Source organism: Xenopus tropicalis, chromosome 8 (assembly GCF_000004195.4).
Source record: "Xenopus tropicalis strain Nigerian chromosome 8, UCB_Xtro_10.0, whole genome shotgun sequence".
Taxonomy (NCBI): Eukaryota; Metazoa; Chordata; class Amphibia; order Anura; family Pipidae; genus Xenopus; species Xenopus tropicalis.
In genome coordinates, this window is record NC_030684.2 from 52230122 (window position 1) to 52256961 (window position 26840).

The following is a 26840-nucleotide window of genomic DNA, read 5'->3' on the forward strand; positions in this document are numbered from 1 at the left end:
CGGCATTGTCCTGACGTCCCTTTTCCACGGCATCGTTTGGTCAAGTTCCAAACTACATATCCCGACATCCCTTTGCGCGCTTTGACGTTCTAGCCGAAGAGTGTCAGTGATTGGGCGTTTAGCAGAGCGGTTCGTCAGTCCCCTCATTGGCAGCATGGAGGAGGTGAGGGTGTCTGATGTGGAGGTGTGTAACCTGGCTTACAGGGGCGACCTGGAGGAGCTGAAAAGTCGCATCCTTGCCGACAAGTCGCTAGCCACAAAGACAGATCAGGTAAGAATCTAATGTAGCAAAAACCGTGTGCCGTAGTCTGATATACATATAAATACAGTGCAGGCTAAAAATAAGATGTCCCTTAGATTCAACGTTTTATTTTCTAATTCCTGCTGGAAGCAGGGGCTGGTTGGAAACAAGCAAAATGTCCCCATGGCTTTATCCAGAGCAGCAAAGGCCCCAGACCCTTGGGTTGTGAGACCCCATGACCTGAAACAATAGGGACCCCCTGTTCCACCAAACCATGAGGAAGGAGATATTGTCTGAAGTGACACATCATACAGGAGGCAGCCTCTATACTGAAATATCAGCCAGATCCTACATTTAATTACAAGGGGTAACCCCTGCAGGAGGTGGCTCTGCTGGGGCTCTTACTTGCCCCTGGGCAATGCTAGGCTGCCACATTACTCAAGTTCCCTACATAGGACGATTAAGTAATGTGGGGAGAGGTCTGGCCAGTGTTGGCGTTGATGCCCACAAACTTAACAGGCCTTTGGGTGGTGACAGACATATCTCTTTGCCTATTTTCAGCTGGCAGAGAAGTGCTCAAACAGTTCTAAGCAGACCCTCACTAGGGGTGATATGGATTTTGGCCATGAAGTTTATTGATATAAAGTAAGTCCAGCAGTGGCACATTAGCGGAAAAAGCCACCCAGAATATAGGAGCTTATTAACTTTACCTGTTATAACAACCAATAAAGAGACCTGCGTGACAGATTTACATGTAGATATGGACCATCATTTAGAATACCTTTACTAGCCAGAAAATTGGTGTTAATGATGCAGGATGTGTGTTAAACTGAAGGCATAGACTAATATACTGGATCAACTCGAACATGTGGCATATGCAGTACAACAGTCTGAATGCAGTACAGTGCTAATTTAGTTGTCGTTTTCTCTTATAGGATGACAGGACTGCTCTGCACTGGGCTTGTTCAGCAGGGCGCACAGAGGTTGCAGAATACTTGCTGAGATTAGGGGTGCCTGTTGATGCCAAAGATGATGTAAGTGTTTTTTTTTTAATGCCAATAATAAAACACACATAGTAGGGCTCATTTATAAACACTGGGCAAAATTGGACCTGAGCAGTAATCGATGGCAACCAATCAAATGTGTTTATAAATGACCCATTCAGTCTCAAAAATGCTAAGGATGCACACCATCATGAACATTTTCATTTGTGCTGAATTTTACAGGAATAATATACCCTCATTTTAGACATGAGCTCATTAAGTTTGGCTTGTGTGAAAATGTTGCATAATTAATATATGAAGAATGTAATATATATATAGCTTTAATTAATCATCAAAATATAAGAAAATCCTAAAGTGTTTCAGAGTCAAGGTTAATAGTTTAATTCAGTATTTCCAGACTTTTTAGTTTTTTTTTCTTTTGTCACCAAGGCAGGATGGACTCCTTTGCACATCGCAGCATCTGCTGGCCGCGATGATATCGTGAGAGCGCTAATTGGGAAAGGGGCCCAGGTTAATGCAGCAAATCAGATTGGCTGTACTCCATTACACTATGCAGCATCCAAAAACAAACATGAGGTGGGTATGGCATTGACCAAATAGATCCCAGTGTGATCAATATTACTTTACTAAGACAGCAATAATAAAAAAATAAATGGCTGGGGCTGAATGAAAGTTAAACTACAAGTGCAGCTCAAAGTATTGGTCAGTATGTCAAGATATGCTTACCAGTAGCGTTCCTCCGACTGATTTTTCCTGTCACATTATACCAAAATAGAATTCCTAATTACTGCCAAGTAGATTTAAAGTATAACGTACCCTTCTGTTAATAAAAATCTACATCTAAGGGCTCACACATGCACACAAGGATTCCCTGAGCCCTGTGTATAAGCAGTGAAGTCATTTCTTTCCCTGTTCAGCAATGATATTTGGGTCACTTGATACTTCCGAACGTCATTGCTGAACTTTACCAGTCATCCTGCATGCTCTATATCAGGGCCACATTCAAACGGAAAAAGTGTTGGGGAGCAACACAAGTATAACAAAGTTCTGGAAGTGCCAATAAGAGCTATGATTGGTTATTTGGTAGCCCCTTTGTGGACTGGCAGCCTACAGAAGGCTTTCTTTGGCAATAAACTGGGTTTTTATGCAACTTAAACTTGCCTCCAAGCCACAAATGCAAAAATAAGCACGGGTCAGTGAGCAACATGTTGCTAATGAACCACTGGTTGGGCATCACTGCTCTGTACTATAAGTCTATTCAGACTCGTTGGTTTAAAAGTTATAAGCAAAAGCAATACCGACTAGAGACCTAAGTCAGACAGAGTGCAGATCTGCAGCCTTTTTTTGCTAAACTTAGTTCTACTGACTCCCCTGTGTTTGCAAAATTGTTGGTTTAAACATGTGAATAAATGCATTACTGCAGTAGCTTGGAACAAAATCACTTGTCTATGGGAATAAGAACCAGTGTCATTTCAAGCACCCTGCTTGACATGGAAGGAAATGGGAGGAAATGCTGTGTATGCGATTTTCCTGACTGATGTCTGTAATCGATAATGCTTGTCAGTAAGGAAACTTACGTTTAGCAACTGTCTGAATAAGTTCTGTAATTGGCATTGCGTTTGTTTACCAACACTTCTGCAACACATTGGGGTCAGTGGGGGTACTAAATTTAGTAAAGTAATCTCCCTCAATGGTGCTGGCTCTGTTTACATGTAGTACAGCTCACATGTATAGATGATGCGGTTGGTGGTGAAATTGGTGCCCACTAACTTGGTGAAATCTAGACCTGTTTGCAATGTGAGTGGAGCTTCTGAAAGGCACAGGGAGGGAGAAAATCTAAGATAGCATTTCAGGAGAGAGGGTAATTACCAACATATTGGGAGGTGTTTTGTAATCCTGGCTTAAAGGAATAACAAATCTGTTTCTGAAACCCATGTGCCTCTAGATTGCTTTAATGCTGCTGGAAAATGGAGCCTCTCCTGATGCAAAGGATAATTTGGAGTCAACTCCACTGCACAGAGCGGCTTCTAAAGGAAACCTTAGAATCGTTCAGATCCTTCTCAAGCACCAAGCTTCAACTAATATTCAGGATACGGAAGGAAACACACCACTGTGAGTACTTAAAAGATTGGGGCATCTTATTAAAGAACAGTAAAGTGTTTTAAAGTAACTAAAATATATATAATGTACTGCTGGCATGCACTGGTAAAGTTTTGTTTGCTTCAGAAAGACTACTGAAGTTTATATAAATAAGCTGCTGTGTAGCTATGGGGGGAGCCATTCAAGCTGGAAAAAGAAGAAAAGGCACAGGTTATATAGCAGATATGTGCTGTAAAATACAATAGTGTTTTACAGTGCTTATCATTTATCTGATACACTTTCATTTTTTGGCGTTACTGTTCCTTTAAATTTAGACTTTTGCATTTCTAGCCTTGTGGTGTGATGAAGTAACCCTCTTTAGTTGTGCTTTCATGCCATGATTTGAAGCTTTCTGTAATCAGCTTTGTTGTAGTTCACTCTTAAGTGCACATCATGTATTTGTCAAACTTGTGTTTATTAAAAAGGGTCATACCCTCCCAGTTAAAAGCACACAGGTCTATATAACTTGTTTTTAAGTTTCTGAAATGTTAATTGTTCTTGTTGAGACATAAAAAACATTATTTTCTTCTTATCACTTTAACCAATACTTTTTCTTCCAGCCACCTTGCCTGTGATGAGGAGAGAGTAGAAGAAGCCAAGTGTTTGGTTGAACATGGAGCAAGTATTTATATTGAGAACAAGGAAGAGAAAACACCATTACAAGTTGCAAGGGGGGGCTTAGGATCTTTGTTGAGGAGAATCGTAGAAGGGTAGTTTTTCAGTACTTTGTTGTTATTGTGCATCTGTGGCCTAGCTTTGTCCCAGTATATGTAGCACCTCTTATGCCTTGTAGAAGTGGCGACCTTTGGTTTAAAGAGGTTCACCAAGAGCAAAGTTTACAAAAGTCAGAACAAGGATGCAAAGTTTCATTCTAGAGGTTAAAGTTGCTCAAATAAAGTTTGTTGCCAGAACACTCATGTCATTTCCAAAGCATGGTTTCTCCGAGTATGAAGTAGCAGTTTATGGGACCCAAGCAAATAATCCAAAATGATCCAATAAATGCATTACACTACGCTGTTACAAAAGGGCTGAATGCTGTTTATTTCAATAAATGTCTATGGACTATATTTGCCCACAAGTTTTTTTTTTTTTGCTGTATTGCCTAATTTAACTGAAGATAATGTAATAGAGTTGTAAAGAAGATGTTAGTAGTAGACATTATATTTGGTAGCCAAAATTGACTTTCAATTTATGCACAGTTAGAGAAATGCTACTGTGATGGCTGCTGAGAGTTATGAGAGTTATGATGATTGTTATGTTGATACAGTATTGATAGATTTGTAGATAAATCCATAAATTATGGTTAATCGGCATCCTTAGTTAATCTTAATAAGCCGATCAGCCTACTGATCACTGACCACCCTTTTATACATATAAACTAAAGTCGGCTAGCTTGCCCCTACTGGTAAAACTTTTCACTGGGTCTGAAATATAAACACTCAAAATTATGCATTTGAAAATGTTGACATTTTCATTCACTGTCTTCCACAATAAGTTAAACATTTTCATACTTATAACACTTAAAGAGTCTCTAAATAAGTTAAACATTTTCATACTTATGACACTTAAAGAGTCTCTAAATTAGTGGTTTTCATCCTTTTTGAGGGTATGTCAATCAAAAACTAACAAGAGTCCATCAATCCATGTTTAGAGTGCAGCCAAGTGTTCATGCTGGGATATCTTGGAAAGACAAAAAGGTTCATTCCAAATGTGACTCTTCTTTTGGGACAGTACTCTCTCTTCCAAATGTCCCCTTCATGCTACTCCCCACCTAGCCACAAGGGGGACTGAGCACCAGTTTGTGCCATTCATGTTGTAAGAAGGTTGCCCTAAGCAGAACCTCATCCCTTATTGTGGTTTTTTTACAATTTGTTTCCTCAATGTGTTGTACAGTGTTGGGAACAGTGGCATTTTCTTAAGTATAGTAGTAAGCCATCTTCTGATACAAAGACTTGGCAGGGGGACAACATATCTATAGCTGATTCTATGGTACGTACATTTAAAAAACACTTAAATCAGCATTATTGTGCTGAATTCAGTGTCATGCAGATATTGTAAAATATTCTTCCGTCTCTTTATTCTTCAAAAACCACACTACGTAAACAAACTTGGTGCAACCTTGACTGACTTAAAATGTCATCTTTATTCATCACTATGACATTTTCATATTACAATATGGCTTGACAATAGATGCATAAAGATTGGCTAAATAAACAATGGGTAGACAAAGTACTGGTACTGGGGTAATTTATCACTGGACAAATATGCAAATAGTAACCCATGGCAACTTGTCAGATTGTTGCATTGATTGTTCTACCTTCAGCTGCCTGAAAAATGCCAATCGCTGATTTGGTGTTATGGGTTACTGCCCACAGGCAAATTTTACCCTACAAAGCCTGCTAGAACCGGGTGTCATAAACAAGCAATATGCTAGGACAACTTTATCAATGAATTGCATATCTTTTAGTGGCTGCTTGACTCAAAACTTTGCTGGTGTCATATACTAATTACATATAGACTGTAAAAGCACTAACAATACACTTTACACCCATAGAGGCCTAAACACAAGATTACTCTATAGAAATGAGCATAGAATTAATATTTTTGGGTGTCAGATTTGACCCTCATGTGATACCCAACAAGAAAGGTAAGGTTAAAATTCACACTCAAAATTAAATATACAGGTATGGGATCCCTTATTCGGAAACCCGTTATCCAGAAAGTTCAGAATTACAGAAAGGCCATCTCCCACAGACTCCATTATAAGCAAATAATTCTAATTTTTTAAATTGGTTTTCTTCGAATCTTTCTGCGGAATATGTTGGCGCTTTATAAATAAATGTTAATAATAATAATACCTTGTACTTGATCCCAACTAAGATACAATTAATCCTTATTGGAGGCAAACAATCCTATTGGATTTATTCAATATTTAAATGATTTTTTAGCAGACTTAAATTATGGAGATCCATAATCTGGAAAACTCCAGGTCCCGAGCATCCTGGATAGCTTCCAATGAATCAAAGGTCTATCTGGGTGTACAAAGCTGAGTTTATTACAGAGCATAATTCTACTTCTTCCACCTTAAATTATAAAGTGAAAGGTCAGTGTGCCAAAAGTGAGTGGCATGCCCTGGCAGCTAAATGCCTTTTGTGAAAGTTAAAGGCTCAGGTATAGCAGGGACTAATGTGAAATATTTGCATTGGCTATGCTGTAAATATGCACTGTGAGCAAGCACAGGAAATACCCACAGATAATTACATTCTTTCCTGAAAGTATTCTATAGTATTTGGAATCCAATGATTGTAATTTATAAGATGGGACTGTAAAGGTGAAACCAGGCTCGAACTGGGCAGTGCTGATCCAGACCCAATCCCCACCTGCCCCCCTGTCGCCCTCCCTTACACGATATGCAGTATAAAATTATTTCCTGTAGCAAGTGGCATTAGTAGAATTTACTGGGTCTCATAGCAGCCTTTTTGGGGCCCTATAACCCAGGGAAACAAGCAGATATGAAATTGTAATTTTTAGGGTCCCTACTGGGCCCACATTAGTCACAGGGTCCTATCTGATTTTTCATCTTAACTTTCTCAGATGAGAAAGTGCTGTACTTGGCCTGGCCACTAGAAGCCACTCTATAACTGGAAATTGATTTTAAAGGTCCAGTAACACTATAAAAAATGAAAATGGTCCAAAAAATATTTACAAATTGGTTGTAATTTATTAATGTCAGAGGCAATAGCTACACACACATTCTTATACCAACAACATGCAGAGCACAACACTTTCTGTGAAAGGTAACTCTTATACTCAGCCAGGCAGTAGGTGTGGGGCTTTTAGACTTTTTGTACCTTGCATCCTTTTGTAAATGAGCCATATGGTGACAGCACACACGGCAATTTGGTGCCCGCTGGAGAATGGTCAACTGTGGGAACAGCAATTTCCCATGAGTTACAGATTGCTGTATGTGCCATTGCACTTATAATGTCTGCAGCTATGAAAACTTGGCAGGTATGTGACTGATAGAGACTAACAGATACTGTGATTTGGCCATCTACAGGGATGCGAAGGAGGGCAACTTCTTTCGCTTGCTCATGTACCATTGTACTGTGCACACACTGAGAAGGTGTATTGTCTGATGGACTGACTGTGATCTGATTGTGGGTTAGTCTATCAGAACTGAAACCATTGCTGACATGTACACCCAGACAGTCAGACATTATGGTCACAATTGGACAAACTGCCCAGCTGCTTCTATTAAAATAAAATAGACTGGGTAAGGATTTATTTAGACAATAAAAAAGATGGTTGTATTTAGCAGAGTTTTTAACTAACATGCTACTGTAAAAACCAGTATTTCTAATTAAGTTATCCATTCATGCCCAGATTTCTGTAGGTCGGATGCTGTTGGCCCAAATAGATTGAACAATAGAATGTGGCTATACATGTGCATGGTCAGTCATATGGTATCTGTCCATTTGGCCGTGGGTGTGATTAGCCAGATATCATGGAGGCTCAGCTAGTGCGTGGTCTCCTTAAAATAAAAAAAAATATTTGTTTATTGAGGCATGCACAGCCACATACTATATGAAAGACTTATCATTAGTCCAGCTCCTTTTATCACCTCACCCTTCCTGTGTCCAACAATAACTTTTTGCTCCAGATAGAGGTAAAGGTTTGGTGGGACCCTAGTGGGGTTGCATGTAGAAATCCCCCTTTTCTTGGGTTCTCAGGTGTCTCGACCCAGCTCTGCTATTTTGTCATTTAGTTTTAGTTTCCCCTTCTCTGCCATCCCCCTTTTGTCCTTAAAATGTAATTTATGAAACTACTGTGTCAGGCAGTGAATAAGAGACCCAGATATTACACATAGGGAATAGCATGATATATAGCATTAACAAATGACGAAGGCTATTATTTTGTATACAGTGACAGCAAATAATTGCAACAAAACATAAGTATAAAAAGAATTTCTCTTGCTTCTCAATGTAAATATTTATCATTTTTTTAGTAAAAAAAATGGATTTCTGCTCTTTCAGTTTGTGTGAGCAGGAACCCATCTTAATCTGATGTTAAAGGGAATGTAAAGGCTATACAACATTCTTTTGTAATCTGTTGCAAGTGCTATTGTGAGAATTTAATATAGTCTGGCTCTTTGGCTTAAAATTCCTTGCTTTCCAGGCACAGAATGATTTACTGCCATGTCTTCTCTCCTGTTCTACCTATTGCCAGATTTGTACTTAACTCTGCAAACATTTGTGTGAGTCAGAATACTGTATGTACACATATAAGGTGACTATATTGTTTAACGCAGATTTGAAAAAAAATGTGTAGCCTTAACAGTGCCTTTATATAAGCAAATTATTCGAGCCTTTTGCTTTATGCAGCGTGTTCTTCTGTCTCTCCATTGGCTGCATTCTCAGCACGGTCATGGAACTGGATGGTTTCGGTAGGCTCAGAAGACCCCAGAGTTTCCTTGTTGGGCTCGTTAGCTTCTCCAGATACTGCCGTGTACTCATGGGTTTCTCCTGAAGGACTTGTTCTGCAGGAATAGAAATGAACATATTGATTACTTTATTCCCTTTGTTGCTTTGCATCCAAACAAATTACACATGTTCTCACTGTCATGGTGTTCCAATAACAGGGCACCATGGAATTCTAATGCTACCCTTTTCTGCTATGCAAACAGATCATATTTTTAGGGTCACTAACACATAAGCAGGGAATGGACAGTTTATCATCATGGGCCCATTTGTTAAGGGTCTACCTCCTTGTTGGGTCTACCTCTTTATTTGGTTCAGGACACTCCACTGTGTTTGTAAGGAAGGCTGGGTGGGATTAGGGATGCAATTATTAACCCCAGCAAATGCAATTTGCAATGTAATACTGGGGTCTCCAAATTATTATTTTAATATTTGTATCAGGTGGGGTCAGGGGCATGACACATCTACAATCAAAAGGTTGTTTTTTGACATGTTTCATAGAATACTTCAGGATGGTAGAGAATAGTTGGCATGAGGTTCTCTAACTAGTATGAAGACCCCAGATGCAAGTGCTAAGGCACCTAGGGGCCCAAATCACTCCCCTAAGCACTCATTCAAAAAGTGCAAGCTTTGCTTTGCTCACCACCCCACGTCAGATTAAAAATCTAGCGTGAGGTACAAAGCACATCACAGGCTGTGCAAGACAGTCCTGCCCTTATCGTTTGCAATAGGTCAGGTGTTAAGTATGGTGCTTCTTCATACCCTTGGGCCTAGGGTCAAATGATCAGATTAGTCAGGTATCACCCACCTTGTGTGGTTATATCAAGGAAAAAAAACTGCTTGTTTGGCGATCTTGGCAAGTGAGCAGATTTTATAGTGTATGGCCTCTTTCTGCAGTTTTGGGCGATTACCAGTGATTGCCACATGTAAGGTACATGCAGCAATTGCTAAGGGGCATGTATTGTTGGCACTTAATGGCCCATGGCAGAGAAGATTTCCCACAGGGCAATAACGTCCCCCATTAGTCAGGGCCCTAAAGGTTTTCAGACTTACAATCTTAGAAAGTGCTGCTTTAATTGCATTAAAACACTTGAAACATAAAAGTTATATGAAAAACAATATCTTACTTCATTTCCTTTGTTGGTGGAATTTGCTTTTTTTGCTTTCTTTTTACTATAAGAAACCAGACGATGGCGATAATGATAGCTGCTGCCAACAGTCCTCCGATGACTGCTGCTGCAATTACACCTGCTTCTCCTGTTGCAAAATTTAATTAAAGAAGAGGTTACTGGGTTTCTGCTGGAAAATTACAACAGTTTACATATCTTTAGGCACAGTTTATTATGGTCTACATGGTCAAATGCTCTAGGGTATTCAATAAAGCATAAATAATGTTTTTGTGGAACTTCGGTGCTTGTTGATACAGGTATGGGTTTTGTTATATGGAAACCCGTTATCCAGAAAGTTCCGAATTACTGAAAAGCCATCTCCCATAGATTCCATTATAAGCAAATACATTTTTACAATGTTTACATACAACAATACACTGTACTTGATCCTAATTAAGTTATTATTATTAAGATAATATTTAAATACGTTTGCAAATAGACATAAGATACAGAGATCCAAACTAAAGAAAGATCCCTTATTTGGAAAAACCTGTAATTCCAACAGGGACACAGGCTGGAAATCCATGATATATGAATCCCCTTCCTGCACCACTAGGTGGCCCCTCTTGTCTTTTTCCAGCAGTACATATTGTTAGATATTTTCTGTATGTAATTGATTTTCTGGGATTAAAGTAAAAAAAGGCATTCTATATTCTATAGAAAATGTTACATGTTGCAAAGTATGAATGGCATGAAGGTCAAGTATTCCTGATATAACTTTTCCCCATCACATATTGGTTATGATTGCCAGAGGCCACAATTTATTTTAACTCTGTAGTCGACTGAGCACTATATATTGAGGGATATGTGGCACTTAATTAGGACTGGCATCTATAGGTGCTATTTAATGCCACAGACAGTCACTCTTTATTGGGCCTGTGGGGGTCTGTCTGGGCCACACAAGAGACTATTTGGAATCTGTCTGGACCTGATTCTAAGGGACTATCATGTAGTCTATCCTACTTTCTTTCAAAGAAATCTGGAATTGGACACTAGCAAGTCAAAGATAAATAGATTGTGTACCCCCTGTGTGTAAATTGAGTTCACATGTAGCATTTCCAAGTGCGTTGCTGGCTGTACATCTGTAGTATCCTTCTTCAAAATCTGTCAGGTTGCCTATTATGAGGCTTCCTTTCTGCTGATCTGTCAAAGTGAGGAGAGAACTCATTTATTCTTGCGGCATGAAGCATGGAAGTTGGCACACAAGTTGCCCTTGTACAGTTTTTAGTATGTTGCATGAAAGGTGGCTACACTCACTCATCTGAGGAGGTGTTGACTTCAATACCCCATTCTCCACTCTATTCCAAGTATACAGCGGGCGCGGCATCCCCTCCTCAGAATAACACATCAGAGAAATGAAATGTCCAGTCTCTACCGCTCCCCGGATAGTACAATGTGGATTAGATGGTGGAACTGCAGGAATAATAGAAAAGAATTAGCTGTCTGCCATCAGATATCATATAGCTTCTGTCCTGAGCTTCTGTCCAACTAGAAGCTCAGGGCTCTGGTGTGGCTAGAGCAAACCTGTAACCATACAGAGCATTAGAACATTTTCAGTTTAATAGAATCAACTGCAAGAGAAACAGCAACACTTTATAGGTCATACCTCCCAACTGTCCCGCTTTATGCGGGACAGTCCCGATTGTCTTCAAATGTCCTGCTTCCTCCGGCTGCGTCCCCCGTCTCTTCTTCTCCCCATGATGTCACACTCACGTCTCTCGGGAGCACCGCTTCTTCTGCTTCTTCTGCTTCTTCTACTCAGTTCCATTCATTTAGGTGAATTCAGTGCAGAAACTGCAGTGTTCCTGAGGGACGTGAGTGTGACGTCACGAGGGAAGAAGAGCCGGGGGACACAACCGGGGGAAGCAGGCGGATACAGCAGGCAGGTTGTGGGGGGAGCAGGGAGAGCCGCAGGAAGTAGGGGGGGGGGGCGATGGGGAGGACGTTGCGGGGGAGCTGAAGGATGTTGGGAAGGACGCTGGCGGGAGCTGGAGGATACTAGGGGGAGCTGGAGGAAGTTAAGGGGGAGCTGGGGGATGCTGGGGAGGATGCTGGGAAGGAGCTGGAGGATGCTAGGGAGGAGCTGGAGGATACTGAGGGGAGCTGGAGGATACTAGGGGGAGCTGGAGGATACTAGGGGGGAACTGGAGGATACTGGGTAGAGCTGGAGGATACTGGGGGGAGCTGGAGGATGCTAGGGGGGAGCTGGAGGATGCTGGGGTGGATGATGGGAGGGAGCTGGAGCATGTTGGGGAGGATGCTGAGGGGAGCTAGAGGATACTAGGTGGGAGCTGGAGGAAGTTAAGGGGGAGCTGGGGGATGCTGGGGAGGATGCTGGGAGGGAGCTGGAAGAAGCTAGGGGGGAGCTGGGGGATACTGGGGGGAGCTGGAGGATGCAAAGGGGGAGCTGGAGGATACTGGGGAGGACACTGGGAGGGATTTGGAGGATGTTGGGGAGGATGCTGGGGGAAGCTAGATGATACTAGGTGGGAGCTGGAGGAAGTTAAGGGGGAGCTGGGGGATGCTGGGGAGGATGCTGGGAGGGAGCTGGAGGATGCTAGGGGGGAGCTGGAGGATACTGGGGGGAGCTGGAGGATACTGCGGGGAGCTGGAGGATGCTAAGGGGGAGCTGGAGGATACTGGGGAGAATGCTGGCAGGGAACTGCAGGATGTTGGGGAGGATGCTGGGAGGGAGCTGGAGGATGCTAGGGGGGAGCTGGAGGATACCGGGGGGAGCTGGAGGATACTGCGGGGAGTTGGAGGATGCTGCAGTGGGGAGCGGCTCATAGTATGGGGACACTGGGGGGGGACTAGCAATGTTTTAGGGGGCCCTGGGCTGGCTAGCAATGTTTTAGGAGGTCCTGCTCTGGCACCAATGCAAAATGTAACACCTAGCTACCAAAGTTTTAGGGGGGCCCTGGCTACCAATGTCTGTGTGTCCTTTCTACTGATGGGTCTTCATACAGCTCTGGTGATTTTCTGAGTTTTGAATTGTTTAGAAATGGAATTAGAGATGCTGAGGGTCAATATGTAGCATGGGATGCTTGTGCTACACTGAATCCTTAGGGCCAAAATATGTCATAAAATGATTGGGGCCACCGTGTCTTCTGGTGCACTTTGTGAATGTTATGCTTTTCAGGTGTGGTTTTGTAAAATGGGCCTGTTTTGGGGGCGTGACCATAAAGGGGGTGTGGCCTGAAATTTTTTTGCCGTGCTACACGCGGCAGATATTCTTGTCCCTCCTTCTACTTTTCAAATGTTGGGAGGTATGATAGGTGAAATGTGTCTTTTTATAGAATTATGTTCTACTATTTATGAAATGAAGCATGCGATTATCATTTTGCCACGAAGAAAAAAGAAACACTGCCCTTAGATGACAACCAGTATTATAGTGTTTACTGTGTTAGGAACAATAATTGACTTTTTATGGTTTCTGGTTGGCACACATGCTAGGGGCATGTCAGGGGACACTTCTAGACCCTTCTGTTTTTTTCCATACAGTGGCAAGTGAAACTCGTTCTGACCCACGAGTGCAAACAGTTGTGCATATAGGTGTCAGATGGAAATTCCATGGAGGATTCTTTGCACCTGTTTTTTGCACTTTGGACAGGGCCTATTGAGTAGAATTTTATGTAAGAACTAAATTATTTTTTTAACTCAACCTAATCACAGTCAGTGTATTAGATGTAATCAGGGCTGCCTTCAGTGATTGGGGCACTGGTACAAGTATGAAATCCATTATCCAGAAAGCTCTGAATTACAGAAAGGCTCCCATAGACTCCATTATAAGCAAATAATTCTAATTTTTTAAAATTTTTGTACTTGATTGTAACTAAGATATAATTAATCCTTATCGAAGATAAACCAATCCTATTGGGTTTAATTAAAGTATAAATTATTTTTTAGTAGACTTAAGGTATGGAGATCCAAATTACAGAAAGATCCCTTATCTGAAAAACCCCTGGTCCCTAACATTCTGGATAACAGGTTACACAACTGTACTACAAATATAAGACTTGAGTCCCTTAACACAACATCTACCAGCATGTGAACCCTTATTTATTTGCAAATTTCTGATAAACGCTGCAGTTTCTGTAGGATAAAAGCAGGTCCCTAGGATAATTCTGTTGAATATTAAGACACATTCGTTTTAAGAAGCTGTTTGTACGCTGCCATGCAAGCTTATTGGAAATGCATAAAAAGGGCTCTAAAGTTTAAAAAAATACAAAAGAGAGGGAAAGAGCGCGCAAGAAATCTGTCAGGGTGTTTCCTTTATTTCAGTCTGGATTTTTTCTTTCAATGGTTTTTATCTATTCACATCTCTTTCTACCCAGAAATGCAAACAAATGACACAGGTTTTACCAGTCAGTTTCTGTTATGGAGGCAAGATAGGAACAGGCAGAATTCCATGTTAAACACAGATAGCTTTCAGGAGTGCCCGGTACACACACTACTAACACATTATTCACTCTGGGCTCAAACTCCTTGCTATGTGATTTAGATTTATGGATGTTACTGGCAATAGGAATTGTAAAGATGAAATGATCAATGTCGTATGTATATTATATATAAGTAGAGTGAAATGATCCATATAAACAGGGGACTTTTTGCATGCAGTTGTGTAACTCCCTCGTGCTTTTTATTTTATCTGTTGCAGGAAAAGGCCAGCAATGTAGAATTCATAGCAAGCCACAACAAATAAAATGAAGGGGCAACTAAGTCATTGTTTTTATTTGCCCTATTAATTGAATGGAGGAAATAAACTTGTCTAGGCATCAACAGGGGAGACACACAAGCTTTCCTATCTCCCATAGGCCTCCTAATATGTTCCAATCTCATTTTAACCAGGCAGAGAGTTAAATGGCCTAGTAGTCCAGTGCCATGTCATAACGGCAATAAGCCAGTGGCCAGCTGGATGAGACCATAAATGACACTCTATATAGTAGGGATAACTCCCTAGCTTTTCTCATATCCTGTATGATTAAACGCTATAAAGCTTTGGAATGTCAACCATTTTTATATATAATAGATAATAATCCATACCTGTAATTTTAAAGATTGTATTCTACTTTACACTATATTTTAAAAGAGAAATAAGTCTTTAAAATGCCAGGTATTGATCATTAACTACTTTTTTTATTTGTGCATATATACCATTTTTTGTACCATGTTTACTCCAACTTCAGTTTCAGGTTTACCCCCCCCACACACATATTCAGTCTTTTAGCAATTAACCTTCATTAAATTACATCAAATATAAATCAGTTCAAGTTCACTAAATTCATATTTCTGTGATTATTAAATCACACACTTGGTTATAACTTCCGGTTAGTTTTTGAAGTGTCAGTCTGGTTATTCAGCTACAGTATACTATCATTTTCAAGGCCTTAAGAGCTATATATATAGATATACTGTAGATATATAAAGATCTTTAGATTTTTTTGGTTTCAGGCCCCATTTTAGGTCCAACATTTGATCAAGATCCCTTGAATTTTAAGAAGGTCACATTTACAGCATAGGAAAACAATGGTAACTTTCCTATAGAAAAACTGCATTCACTAATTTAATCCTCCCTAAGGGGGCTAGCACCACAGCTTTGGAACCACTTCCATTGATGGTCTGACTGGCCTGCTAGAGCAGTAGAAAATCTCTTGGGGAACCAGGACCTAGTGGGTAGTGGTATAAAAACATTTCTAGCAGCTATTTTTACTTCCACCCAAGGCCTATACAAGTTATAGCATTATGGAGCATATTTTACCCAGAACAGTCACGATAATTTTTCCTTCGCCACTGGACTCAGGTAAATTCAGTATTTCACAGGTGTAGACACCGGTATCCTCTGGCTGCATGTTGGAAATAGTTATGGTTGCATTCCCTGGAGTTAGGGCAGCAGTGACTCTGTTCTTATAACCGGGCCCAGAGAAAGGCTGGCCATTCTGATAAAAGAACACCTAGAGAACAGAATACAAAAACTTGCATTAACTTAGTTTTACACAGAGCTCCAGTACTTTTCTGCTACTCACAATGTACTTTAAATTTCATATGTGAAATGTAAATATTCTAATATTTGGCTGGGCTTGTTCTGCTCGCATCAAAGTAGGTTACACATGAGTGCCTCAGTATTGGCTCTTCTGATGTTACATCAAATCGAAAATTTAAACCAGTATAGTTAAAGATAACTTGTCTAATTTGGGTTGCAAATTTATTCAAATGAAGCCCAATTAATTAGGAATTCCAATACCTTTTCTCCCATCTGTCCTCAATTAAGGAGGGCAAATTACCTCTATTCCACCACTGAGCGGGGCAGCCTGCAATTTGCAAGAATTACACAGAACCCTGACTGGATCATTCACTCATGAAATGCAATAAAACTGTCCAGACACATTCTGATAAAAGCTGCCAACTCAGCCCCTCCAGTGTATGGGGGCCCCCCCAGGACCTGCTGACTGATATCTGGAAATGTGCCCAATTTAGTCCAGCATATATGAGGCCAAATCATACCACTTTGTATCTTTTTGGGTATGGCCAGCTTAAGTTATACAGAGGTGCAACTATCCACAAAGCAGGCAGTGCAGTAGTAGTTTTTACAGGACACACTTGGCTTAATACTGAAAATGTTCCATTTCCTATTGTTTTATGGAAAGAGACGATGAAATTTACTGCTTAGCTATGTTGTTTTTATCTTTTGTATGTTTAGGACATTAGTTAATTTTGGCATCGGGGTATAGCATTAAGGGGTGCAAAATCATGCCCCTTAGTGCTCATTTAAGAAGATTGGGCACACGTCACTATGATGTTGAACACCAGAGACTTTCCGCACTGCAGCATCAGATTTGCTTTGATGCATAAACCACAATTGCTTTAGACTCAGTTTCCCTGGTAAATGCAACACTCAGGGGCTCATTTATCAAAGTACGACTGCCTCCAAAAAAAAATCATATTTTCCTAAGTTTTCGTACCTTGCGTATTTTCTCCGATTTTTTTGCTAATTTGTGTGACTTTTTCGTACTGTGCTCCAAAAATGATGCAACAAAATCTTATTGTCGCGTTGAGTACGAAAGTTTCGGATTCATTCAAGCTTTGATATCGTGACTTTCCTTGGGCCAGGTTGAAGCTGCAGAGTGCCATTTAGTCCTATGGGAGGCTTCCAAAAACATGCACAGAAGGAGCAAAGTCAGAAAGGTTTTCCCGGCGCTTACGATCGTTCAGATACAAATATTTTGTGACTTTTTGATCGCCAATATGATATTATCGTGACTAATACGATTTTTTTCGCAAGCAATTTTGTGACATTTGCGATAATCAGAAATTATCGTATCTAATCCGAGTTTTACCCATTTCGTGATTCAAACTCATACTTTGATGAATCAGCACCTTAGGGGCACATTCATTAAAGTACGACAGGTCCGAATACAAAAAATTTGTATTTTTTCTAAAGGTTACAACTTTTGCGTATTTTCTGCGATATTTTAGTTAATTTGAGCGACTTTTTTGTACTTTGCGACAATTTGCGCGACAAAATCGTATTTGTCGCAACGAGTACAAAAGTTTCGGATTCATTCAAGCGTCGTTGTGACTTTCCTTGGGCCAGGTTGGAGCTGCAGAGTGCCATTGAGCCCTATGGGAGACTTACCTTGGGCCAGGTTGGAGCTGCAGAGTGCCATTGAGCCCTATGGGAGACTTTCCTTGGGCCAGGTTGGAGCTGCAGAGTGCCATTGAGCCCTATGGGAGACTTTCCTTGGGCCAGGTTGGAGCTGCAGAGTGCCATTGAGCCCTATGGGAGACTTTCCTTGGGCCGGGTTGGAGCTGCAGAGTGCCATTGAGCCCTATGGGAGACTTTCCTTGGGCCAGGTTGGAGCTGCAGAGTGCCATTGAGTCCTATGAGAGGCTTCCAAAATCATACACTGAAGTGTCAAAGTCAGAAACGGTTGCGCCGTTAACGTTCGTTCGGAAACAAAAATTGCGTAACTTTTGGATCGTACCACAATATTTTCGTCAAAGCATGCCACGACTTTTCGCAAAATTAACGCACATCAGAAATTATCGTGGTTAGTCTGAATTTTTTCCAATCGTGCTTTTAATAGTCTGCCAGCTATGAACACTAAAACAGAAAACTAGTCAAGATGTGGCAAGGCTTATACCACTGGAGCATAAAGAATACAGGGGCAGTCATACAAATTGTGTAACATCTGACGCTTGGTGAAATCACAGGCAAGGAAACAGGAAATAAGTGGTTTCTAAACAGAAGTACAGATGACACCTGACTCCTCTCAGTCATAAATATGTCATGTTTTAGGGCTATTTAGGCTTTTGCCTAAATAGCAATAAGCCCTGTATTATTTACACTACTAGTTCTTGCCCTATTATTTATTGGGAAAAAGTAATTGAATTAGTGGTAAAACATGTTGCTTCCTGTATAATATATGCCATTGTACTGGAACCCTGCAGCGCCAGCACTAAGCTTGCCAAGTTTTATTTGCTCTTATATAATTATAATGGCTTATGTACGTCAGCATGTGCAGTTGTGGTCACCACACTTCCCTGCAGTCAGTTGCACGTAACACCACTTTCGTTAAAGGTACTTGTGCCAAAATGCACTTGCTTGCACATATAATTTGCTCAACGTCACTCAGTTCTACCTGCCTTCCGTTTTTATTTAAACACAGCTGCACCTATGGACGCAGGGGAACTCTGGAACTACCGCCACATCCTAACTGGGTTGTAGCTGCAGGGTTTACTTTTGTGCCCAATAAATAAATTACACTGGGTAGACTTCCACACAATTGCATCCAGTTTGTGATGAAATGCACAGTTTATGGGATATTTAGAACATAAGCGCCTTTATGCAAAACAGTAATTCCAAATTACCAGTTATTCTTATCATGTATGATATTTCTTTCAATAACAATTCTTGCTTGTATTGTAGTGTGGTTTCTATCAGGTCTGCCATGCCCTTTATCTAGTGTCTAAACACAGCCCCACCTGACCTATTGTGTTCAAAGGCACCATATAAAATACATACAGCCCTAGAAGAAATGGTGCAATATTTTCAGACAAAGTGAAGATTATTGGTATGGTGGCCATTTCCTTTTCCTGGAGGCAAAGAGATAGACCTTAAAATAGCGCCCTCCCCCCTCACAGCATGGTCCCAGGACCCCCAACCCTGTTATGAACAAGCAATAAAGTGGGGGTGAACCCCTTATCCACAGGGTGTAACTGCATAGCCCTGCATTTCTTAAAACCCCCTCTTCTCTAACTTTGGGTCGCCCTGAATAATTATATAATATCAGTTAGTAATGGATTGATAATATGTATTATGTGCAATTTTATAGGCACATAATAATAGTAATGGGCCTTTACAACTGCCTGGCCTCACAAAATGACATATGCAATGTACCTAAAGCAGCGTGCGAGAATCCAATGTACATCTGCTGGACATTATATTTATTTATTATTGCACAGAGATGATTAAACATGGAACATATGAATGTGTGAGATCATCAGAAGGAAATATATACACTGTCAATTATATATTAAGTAAATTCACAACATGGTACAGTTTGTTAATCAGCAAGTAAGATTCTGAGAACAGATTCAGAACAGATTGGTAACATTGCTTACGTACAGAGGTGTACAATATAGTATAGTGTTCTTTTAAGTCTTTTTAATCCCAGTTGAGCCCCTAATGTACTACAGTTCAATGTCAAACTTTCAGTGTAGAGCAAGTAAAAACAAATATGCCAAAATATCTGAAAGATTAGCCAATCCTGTCTGTAATGTCTGTTAATATCTTTTTTTATCCATGTAAAAACCTTCATACTCCCTGAATAACATTTGATCTCTCATTTTTTAGACATGCCTTTTGCCTTGTTAAAATGTGATGTACATGGGGCTAGATTGCACCATTGAAGTTCTTGGCAATTGGATTTGTGCCCTGTTAGGAAACAAGCCCTTGTATAGTATATATCCTTTCTATAGGGATTATTATGTAAAGAGAGTGTAGTGTTACCTATATAAACTAATCAGCAGGTAGGATGTAATGGTTACCTGCTTAAAAGCAAACATCATTACTGAACATGAGCAAACTTTGGCCATATATTACATTACCCTTATGCTGTATGTCTTACCCATAAAGGGACTATAAAATGTTGATCCTTTCATAAGCCAAAGTGGTTGGTGTGTCTTTGTTTTTAAGTTGGCACACATGAACATTATACTTGCACATCATAAATTATGTTATGTAATGATATGTAATTTTAAGTAATTGTACTAATACATAATGGAAGTAACCATACACGCCTGACCACTGAAAATTAACGTGAATGAATCATGCTTATGAGTTTTGCAGTTTTGGCTAAAGCCAAGATATATTTCAAATAAGTCCAGAATCTGGGTGTTAGTAGAAATGTTTCTCATACTGCTATTACATAAGGCTATTTCTTTACTTACTGTTTTGACTTTTCCCTGTCACAGGTAGAAATTATCGGAAGTAGTTTAGTTAGTCTATATTATGTTTTCATTCTATTATGTTTGATTAAGGCAAAACGTTACATCTTTGTTCATGGCTTGTGCTAGTGAAGCTGTGATTTCTATATTATATATACTGTATGAGTGTGTGCAGAGAGAATGGGGCAGAGTTGTTCTTAAATGTGCAGGCTTATTGTTTACTTTAGTTCAGCTATGTGACATAAGAATTTCATTTATATATTGTTACATTCATATATAATTCTCTTTCATGTAGCAATGCACATATTATTGGAAACATCTGTAAAAATACTGACACGTTTTCCACATGTCAATAAATATAGAAGTCTGCGTTCTCTACCAGTTTTTCTAGCCACTATGACATATAACATCTTGTGGCAAGATAAGAGTCCTGGGCAAGTCTGCAGGTACTACCATGTTGCTGGTATACTATCCTTACCTGGTTCTTCCAGTTACACCTTCCCCGTGCATCTCTGCCATACGCCGTCTTTAGACACTGATTCAATGACCCTTCATCTGGACTGAAGCACGGGGAAAGCTGTTTTAAAGCAGAAATGGTCCAAGCGCTTAAGCCAAATTCATTATCTACGTATTGCACTTAGCACAGAAACCCACCTTATTCAAATTTATGCTAAAGCCATTTTGTTATGGTGCTAGGTGCTTTTTTATTTGTATTCTAATTCTAAAGGAGAAAATGCTGCAGCCTCTGCTGGGGAAAAAATGCAAGGGGTAGTAGCAGTTTGAGCTAGATACATATGCCTGGCAAAATATTGCATCCCAGCGTCATGGTATTACACCAGACAGAGGACATTTTGGCTAAAAACAAAAACATAGATATAACAATAGTGACGGGATACCTGGCAACTGGTTTCAGCCCAATAGTATAGAAGGCCTGGTGGAGTCCTAACAGATGCACAGTTTCAGTATAGGTGTGAATAATATTTCCTCTTGGTTTAGTGGGTGGTTAAGTAAACTAGGCCTACTGGGTTATATTGGCCATACTACAGCTTCCATCATCCTTATATGAAAGAACATTCAGGGGAATTCTGGGAGTTTTAGTTCTGCAGAATGCCAATGTTATATACATTATTTTCATTCAATATTTGTTGCAAGCCTTTCTTTAGCGCAGGAGAATTAAAATATTGCTGTAAGCCAACAATGAGACAACAGATATTTAGGCAGGAACTAAGGATTACTGACTACTAAGAGGCCCATGGGGATAAATCAAGTTTCTAAAAAGTATAGTAATAATATAAAGTATTTATTTATTAGCAGAGGTGAGAAGCTGCAAAGACCCCCCAGGACACAAGAAGATAGTGATTGGTGTTCACTAGAATAGTACACAGGGTAAACAAGCTTCACATCACCAGTAACCATTCATAAAATACTTTTATTGATTTTCATAAGAATACATAGCATATATTAATTTACAATCTCATTTTTAATATTGTATTCTCCTACAAAACCTGAAGCTTACCATACAGTATTTACATATCACAATGTAAACATTATATGTAATTTTCAGAATGTCTGTAATATCACTGTGCCACACCCCTCTATTCGCCATTTGCCTCAGAATTTGTTATTGGGCACATTCCATCATCCAGAAACTTTCCTTAGACAGCAGAGGACAGTTACCAGGGGTAGCAAAAAGCTACTCCTGGTATCTTTGAGAGCCAAATTTCTGCTTTTTAAACCGGGAATTCGGCTTTGCTAGTGTAGAGAGCACAATTGCATTCTCTGCACTAATGATGCAGCCCCTCCGTGGGGGGGAGCTGGGTGACAAGGGGATAAGCACTGGGTGGTGAGGGGGGATGGCATCACAGGAGCCGCCTCAAGGTGGCCATGAGGTGAGGATCGCCCCCGATATTAAAATTTTAAGATTTTTTCATAAATATTATACGTTTTACATGTTCAACATGTATTAGTTCTGGGCGGCCAGCTTTTTAAACATAGGTAAACTTCTATTTATTATAAGGGGCAATGAAATAATTTTTTTTATATTAATTCATTTTTGGATATTTGGGCTTTACTTTTTATGAATCAATACATCCAGTTTGTTTCACTTGAGCTCCTTAATAAAGGGTAAGTGAACAAATTCTTAGTGCTCAGTGACACATTAGTGCACATTATTGCTGGAGGATTAATGATTTAAATACACTATAAATCCACTTTCTCCATATCACCAAGGAGATCTCAGGGTTCCCAACCTTATACTATATAGGATTAGTCGACTAACTCAATGGCCTAATCAACCTGGTAGAACCCCCTGGCTAGACACTGAAAACTCCTCAATCTTCCCAATTAAAACCTCCTCATTACTTTGGCTAACCAAGCAAGATCTAAATATGTGCCACATACAAAATCCTGGCATAATATCATAACTTTATTCCCAATTAATAGAAATGCCTACATAGGTTTCCCAACTTATACATCATCATGGGAAACAGACTTATACCCTCCAATTCCAACCAATAAATGGGCTAAGATCTGGTTAGCAGTTTTAACTATATCCCCTTGCATTAGTTTTAAATCAGCCTACAAACTTATCTTAATGTGATAGTAGTAATCTCATTTATGTCAGGGAAATCAATGTGCAAAATTCAAAATATGTGTGCAGTCAGACATTTTATTTTGGACTTTGCACACCTTCCTTGTTATTTGAGTTGGCACAAGTCTCTGTGCTCTGTTTTAAAGTGCAATCCCCATGAATACAGAGCTGCCTGCATTTAACAGTGCTGTATTTATGAAGGCAGGAGAGGGGAGGCGCATAAGCAAGCACTCTTGTACCTTAGTGCCTTGTACCTTGTACCTCTTGCACTTTTTCTTAGTAAATTTCTTAGTAAATTAGGACTTATGTATAATAAAAAGCCTTGCCATGGCACATCTGGTACAAACACCTAATTTTCTGTAATATCTATATATATGTTTTACAATTGAAACAGAATACCCCACTCACAGGACTTAGTGAAAAAATAGTGGAGTTTTTTGTGAAAAACGTCAATCTAACGTTTCGGCCGTGTCCACAGCCTTTCTCAAAGTCATCTATATATATATATATATCCTGACAACGATCCTGAGGGGATCGAAATGCATTGATATGGGTACTGAATAAAGGATTACTTTTGTTGACTTGATGCCATGAGTGCCTTCCGTGTACTGGATATATATATGTATATTTTAACCAAGGTATTTTATTTAGAATCTGAATAGGGAAGTAACCAGTAGAGTGAATTCATGGAGATGTTTGTCACAGTGCTCTAGTGACCTAGTGATCACTTTGATAAGTCTCTCAAAAGTTTAGCTGTTATGCTTGTGTCAATAAGGGGTAAGGCAAATTGTAAGCAGCCGGTGTTTTGTGCAAAAACCTTTGTGAATAGCACTTGAATAGAAGCAATTTTTCTTGGATTGCACTTCTTAAACCGGCCATCTTATGTATTAAACACACCACCCTAATTCTGTTGGAACTATAATTCCATGGCAGATCTCATGTTTGGGAAAATTCTGATGGGTGTGTGTGACAATATCTAGAAGCATCAAACACTGATGCCTTTCTCTTAGAGATTACGAAATAATAATCATTAAAGAAATAGCTGATCTACACTCAAGGGAATGATAAGACAAATATCTGTTAGAAATCACCAGGATATGTAACCAAATCAGCCCATGGGTAGAAAAAAACACAGTAAACACAAATAAAAGACAATATCAGCTGCTGAAACTGCAAGAGATGTATTAATGTTTTACTCTGGTCAAAGCTAATACTGCAGAATAAATACTAGGCTTTGGCTATCAGCCATTCATGCTGCAAGGCATGTTGTATGTTCCTTCAGCTTTCTGTCTAGGGTGTGGCCATAGAAAAAAAGGCTGTTGCAGCAGGGAAGCCATTACAGAATGTGTGTGCAATACATCTGGATAACCTGATCATCATCTCTGTGGTTTGAGGCTACCCCACAGAATGTCAAAAGTGGCACATGCACCTTCTGAAAGTGAAGCTTTGAAAATGATGAACAGTTATTCTGTGTTAAAATTCTATCCTTTTAGTCAGCAAAGTTACAACGCAGCTCCTATTTCTTTATCCTGATATTTTCAGGGGCTGGGCACTGAATACATTGCTTTCTGATCATGAGGCAGTCGTATTTATAGACCAGTACAGCAATAAGTGTTGCCCATTACTCAAAAAGCTCTGAATTATGGAAAGGTCTCTCATAGATTCAATTATAATTAAAGAATTACAATTTTTAAAAATGATTTCCTTTTACTCTGTAATACTAAAACAGTACCTTGTATTTGATCCCTACTAAGATATTATTGATTCTTATTAAAGAAAAACAATCTTATCGGGTTTGTTTAATGTTTCCATGATTTTTAGTAGACTCAAGGCATGGAGAAATTACAGAAATTACAGAAAAACTCCTTTTCCAGAAAACCCCATGTCCCGAGCATTTGGGATAACAGGTACATATTCTTAAGCTATCCACAAATTGAATGATGATATTAAGATTGATAAGTCAGCCACTGTTAACTGAGTTAACAACCTACTGCCCAAACTATATGCTTTCCCAATCAATATTTGACCAGGGCTTGACCAGATACCAGTTAAGAAAGCAAGAAGAACCCATTGGACAAGGACCACGTAAGGTTATAGATGTCATCCTTCCCCAGAGGGCCTGTACTGTCCACCTATTGAGCCAAATTGCATCATCTATGATGTGAGTGACCAAGTCAGGCAAAGAGTCACTTGTTTAGCAACCTTTAAAAATGAGCAGATTTGCATGTATCTAACCACCTTTAATGTTGCTACTAGCACCCTTGGTAAAAATCAGACAGAAATAGTTATATTGGTTATTTTTTCCAAGAAAAAAACATTACCTATAACACTGTAAAATTCCGGTTTTTAGGTGGACAAGTTGAATTTCAGTTTTCACCCTACTTTAGTGATATTAAAGATGAAGCCCTTCAGCTGTATTAAACTACAACTCCCAGCATGTGCAGCAGCTGCAGTTAGAGGATACACAGAGTAGCTTACAGAAGCTGTAGGGCATAAAGCTTATCCTCCTTTCCCTGTGCCCAAGAAACAACTACAGAACATAAACAATACATGCAAAATAAATCTGCGCTATATAAACTGCACGAAGGGTCAAACGTAATTGTTTTAAATGATTTTCCATACTCACTGTTTCCTGATTCTGTGATTTTGCCTGAAAAACGTTCCACTGAATTACAAGATTTTTGGTGCTTTGTGGATTGTTGAGAGCGTAGGTGCAGTATAAGGTCGCATTCTGTCCTGAGGTCACGTTGACATATGGGCTCCGTACAGTCACCTGGACGCAGTGGCTCAAGGCTAAAGTCAAGAGTGAGAGACAGGTTGGCACTGGATGAATACAAGATCCATCTTAAAAAGTATAAACTGTCAAATATTTCCAAGTTCCCTTTCATAAACTTCCAGTATATTTTGTCTTTGAATAACAAACAGCAACATCACACTCAGGCACACAAGGATCCCTCACTATTCTGTATAAATTAGCAATAATAGATTTCATGCTGCAAAATATCATACAAACCCACAGTAATGAAGTACTAGGGCAAAACCATGTCTTAGAACTGTGTGTCTTTTCCCCGCACCAATTACCATCACAAAAAATATTACTTTAATGCTGACCAGAAGGAGACAGAACTACCTTTAGGGGAGCTGGGACTTGGGGAAAACCGACCTTGCAGGGCCCAGAGCAGTCTCCCTTGTATGCACCCCTCTAATAATAAGTCTGGAAGGAGACGACATACAGAATGGAAACTTCCATCAAGCTATCTCCTCTGTTCCTCTAAACAATCTATTCCTGTTTTTAAACAATTAAATTTTTTACCTGTAAGACTCAGTCCTAAAGCTACAAACAGGAGGAAACTCATGGTGCCTAGAGATCCAGAGAGAACAGGGAGCAGATGTTTTCTTGAGGTGGTTTGAATCACTTGTGCCTTCCACACAGTAGTCCTTCTTATCGCTGCGCATCAGTAAATCAACAAGAGCTTATTCACACTTTTATCGAAAACACTCCCCTGAATGCTCCCAATATGGCAGTGTGGCTTTTGTGTGTTTTCAGTTGCACTATTTTTCAGGGTGTGTACACCTGATACACTTGTGAGACATGTTAACCCATATCTGCACCAAGCAGCATTATTTGAATACTCTTGAATGTATGTTTCATTCTGACCTGAAGTCAGGGGGGTTTTCATCATTCAAAATGTTACATCATGTTCGAAGCCCTGTTAGCACTTACCATGAGATTTAGAGAACATTTTTAGGACTCATTTTTAAGTGCACCTT

The 26840-nt window shown here is 39.8% G+C and overlaps 2 protein-coding genes across 3 annotated transcripts; one reads left to right on the top strand and one right to left on the bottom strand.

Annotated features, from left to right (window-relative positions):
• The first annotated feature begins 117 nt into the window (after positions 1-117).
• On the top strand, positions 118-4451 carry psmd10 (proteasome 26S subunit, non-ATPase 10). The gene is made up of 5 exons (NM_001016356.2): positions 118-271; positions 1177-1275; positions 1675-1821; positions 3191-3357; positions 3945-4451. The coding sequence occupies exons 1-5, from the start codon at positions 155-157 to the stop codon at positions 4096-4098; spliced, it is 684 nt and encodes a 227-aa protein (NP_001016356.1). The 5' UTR covers positions 118-154; the 3' UTR covers positions 4099-4451.
• Positions 4452-7083: 2632 nt separating this feature from the next.
• vsig1 (V-set and immunoglobulin domain containing 1) lies at positions 7084-26506 on the bottom strand. Of its 2 annotated transcripts, XM_031906867.1 has the most exons (8): positions 26383-26506; positions 25696-25862; positions 20958-21056; positions 15792-15984; positions 11291-11446; positions 11057-11176; positions 9992-10121; positions 7084-8923 (listed from the first exon to the last, which is right to left on the bottom strand). In XM_031906867.1, the coding sequence occupies exons 1-8, from the start codon at positions 26423-26425 to the stop codon at positions 8761-8763; spliced, it is 1071 nt and encodes a 356-aa protein (XP_031762727.1). In that variant the 5' UTR covers positions 26426-26506; the 3' UTR covers positions 7084-8760. The 2 variants fall into 2 exon arrangements, with proteins under 2 accessions (XP_031762727.1, NP_001106380.1); NM_001112909.1 differs by lacking the exon at positions 20958-21056 and having other exon boundaries at positions 26383-26486.
• Between the last annotated feature and the right edge of the window lie 334 nt (positions 26507-26840).

Coding starts and splice junctions, on each gene's coding strand:
- vsig1 (XM_031906867.1), bottom strand. CDS start 26,425: ATGAGTTTCCTCCTGTTTGTAGCTTTAGGACTGAGTCTTACAG. Junction 15,985..20,957: donor GGTGTAACTGGAAGAACCAG/GTAAGGATAGTA, acceptor TCTGTTCTCTAG/GTGTTCTTTTATCAGAATGG. Junction 11,447..15,791: donor AATTATCGTGACTGTTCTGG/GTAAAATATGCT, acceptor TTATTCCTGCAG/TTCCACCATCTAATCCACAT.
- psmd10 (NM_001016356.2), top strand. CDS start 155: ATGGAGGAGGTGAGGGTGTCTGATGTGGAGGTGTGTAACCTGGCTTAC. Junction 272..1,176: donor TAGCCACAAAGACAGATCAG/GTAAGAATCTAA, acceptor TTTCTCTTATAG/GATGACAGGACTGCTCTGCA. Junction 1,822..3,190: donor CATCCAAAAACAAACATGAG/GTGGGTATGGCA, acceptor ATGTGCCTCTAG/ATTGCTTTAATGCTGCTGGA.